The 1,614-nt window shown below is 56.4% G+C and overlaps 1 protein-coding gene across 1 annotated transcript; it reads right to left on the bottom strand.

The window, feature by feature from the left end:
• Positions 1 to 408: 408 nt before the first annotated feature.
• On the bottom strand, positions 409 to 996 carry LOC103698628. Its single transcript, XM_008780666.1, has one exon. It carries the CDS (start codon positions 994 to 996, stop codon positions 409 to 411), a length of 588 nt encoding a protein of 195 aa, XP_008778888.1.
• Between the last annotated feature and the right edge of the window lie 618 nt (positions 997 to 1,614).

The raw sequence follows: 1,614 nt of genomic DNA, 5'->3' as shown, positions 1-1,614 counted from the left end.
CTTGTTGGAGAAGCTGGGTTGTTTCCTGCTGGGCGCGCAGCCCGTTGTGGTCTGGACGAGCTCCTGGGCCGCTTGAATGGGCTGTGGGTCGGCCCGACCGCCCGCGATCCATTAGTGGATTTGGGCTTGTCATTGTCCCAGCCTGACTTAAACCGACCCGTTGATGGGCTGGCCTTGTCCAAACTAGGCCCACTACTTGACTCGGCTCCCGGCTCAACCACCCATCCGAGTTGACTCACCGCAACTCCCGTCGCTGCCGATGTAGCTTCGGAATCGACCTTCTCCGGCGACTTCCGCCGGGCAACCTTGGACGGCTTCTGCTAGCCGTCGAGGTCTACCGGCGAGTCAGGCGCCGTCAACCCTCCTCCCGGTAATCTCGAATCGGAGCACGGATATTTTGGTTCCGAGTTAGGGCCCGGACCGGACTCGATCGCCTTCTTCCCTCGGCTTCTTCCCGGTGACCCCGGATGGGCTCTTCCCTGCTCCATTTGCTCCTTCTTTTCGGACCTCCACTGTTTCCGCCATCACCGCCGCCGGGGAGGAGGAAATGCATGCCGCTTCAACATGGCCGATCCGACCACATCTACAGCAGAAGGCCGACAAGTTTTCATAAATGAAAACCTGCCAGAATTTCTCCTTGGATCCCTCCGTGCGACCCTTCACGAATATCCCCGGCCTGACAGGGGATTTGAAATCTACTTCAATCTTATCCCTGGCGAATCCAAGTCTCTTGCCCTGATCAGTAAAGTTATCTAACGCCAGAGGTTTGCCGGCCTTGCTGGCAATCTGCAGAATAGTAGACTTCTCCCAGTATTCCAATGGCAGGTGAGGAAGTCGCAGCCAAACCACCACTCTACCCACCTCACCGGAGCTGGGGAAAAAATTTGGACGCCATTGTTCCATCACAAAGAGTTGTCCAGCCACCATCCATGGGCCATTCATCAACGCGGCCTCCCGATCACCTTCACAGGCGAAACGAATGACAAGGTAGTCCATCATCACAAAACCCTCAACATTATAATTCAACATTTCAACTTCCCGGCTCGCCGCACTTTGGTGGCAACCCATTCCGCCGGGTTCTTCCATGCCATTCTAGCTCTTTCAAGTCTATCCTCCGGCACCTCCAGCACTTCCGTGAAACGGCTCTGCAGTATTCCCAAATCTCGTTCAGAGATTGGATGGCTGGTCCAAGCAGGTTGCCTCGGCACGCCTTTTGCCATCGACAACCACGACGGGCCCTGTGCCACACCCCCAAAGGAGGGTTGCCTCAGACCCTCAGACCTCCCCTCCGCCGGAGTCACCCTTTCACCAGTTCCTTTTCCGGCCATAGTTCACGTCCAAAAGGTGTTCGAGGAAATCCCCAAGTGATCCGCACCCGGTTGCACGAAACTTAAAGCACCCGCACACCCTCTCACACCCGCTCACGCCCGCCTATACCTTGCTTACCTCTCTTTTTTAAAATCCAATAACCGAGCAGGCAGTTTGGCTGATGACATTTCCGAGGTCCAAATATGCTTCCTCTTTGCATTCAATATCTTCCGCCGTTGACGGCTGCGGAGCCGGTCACGGGAGCCGGCCGGCCCTGGCTTGACCCCTCCCAAGCTCACCCTCCTC

Source organism: Phoenix dactylifera, unplaced genomic scaffold (genome assembly GCF_009389715.1).
Source record: "Phoenix dactylifera cultivar Barhee BC4 unplaced genomic scaffold, palm_55x_up_171113_PBpolish2nd_filt_p 000064F, whole genome shotgun sequence".
In the NCBI taxonomy this organism is placed as follows: domain Eukaryota; kingdom Viridiplantae; phylum Streptophyta; class Magnoliopsida; order Arecales; family Arecaceae; genus Phoenix; species Phoenix dactylifera.
The sequence above is the reverse complement of the archived record's forward strand: the minus strand, read 5'-3'. Positions and strand labels throughout refer to the sequence as shown.

Excerpts from the sequence above, each read along its gene's own strand:
- LOC103698628 (XM_008780666.1), bottom strand. The coding sequence starts at position 996 with ATGGACTACCTTGTCATTCGTTTCGCCTGTGAAGGTGATCGGGAGGCC.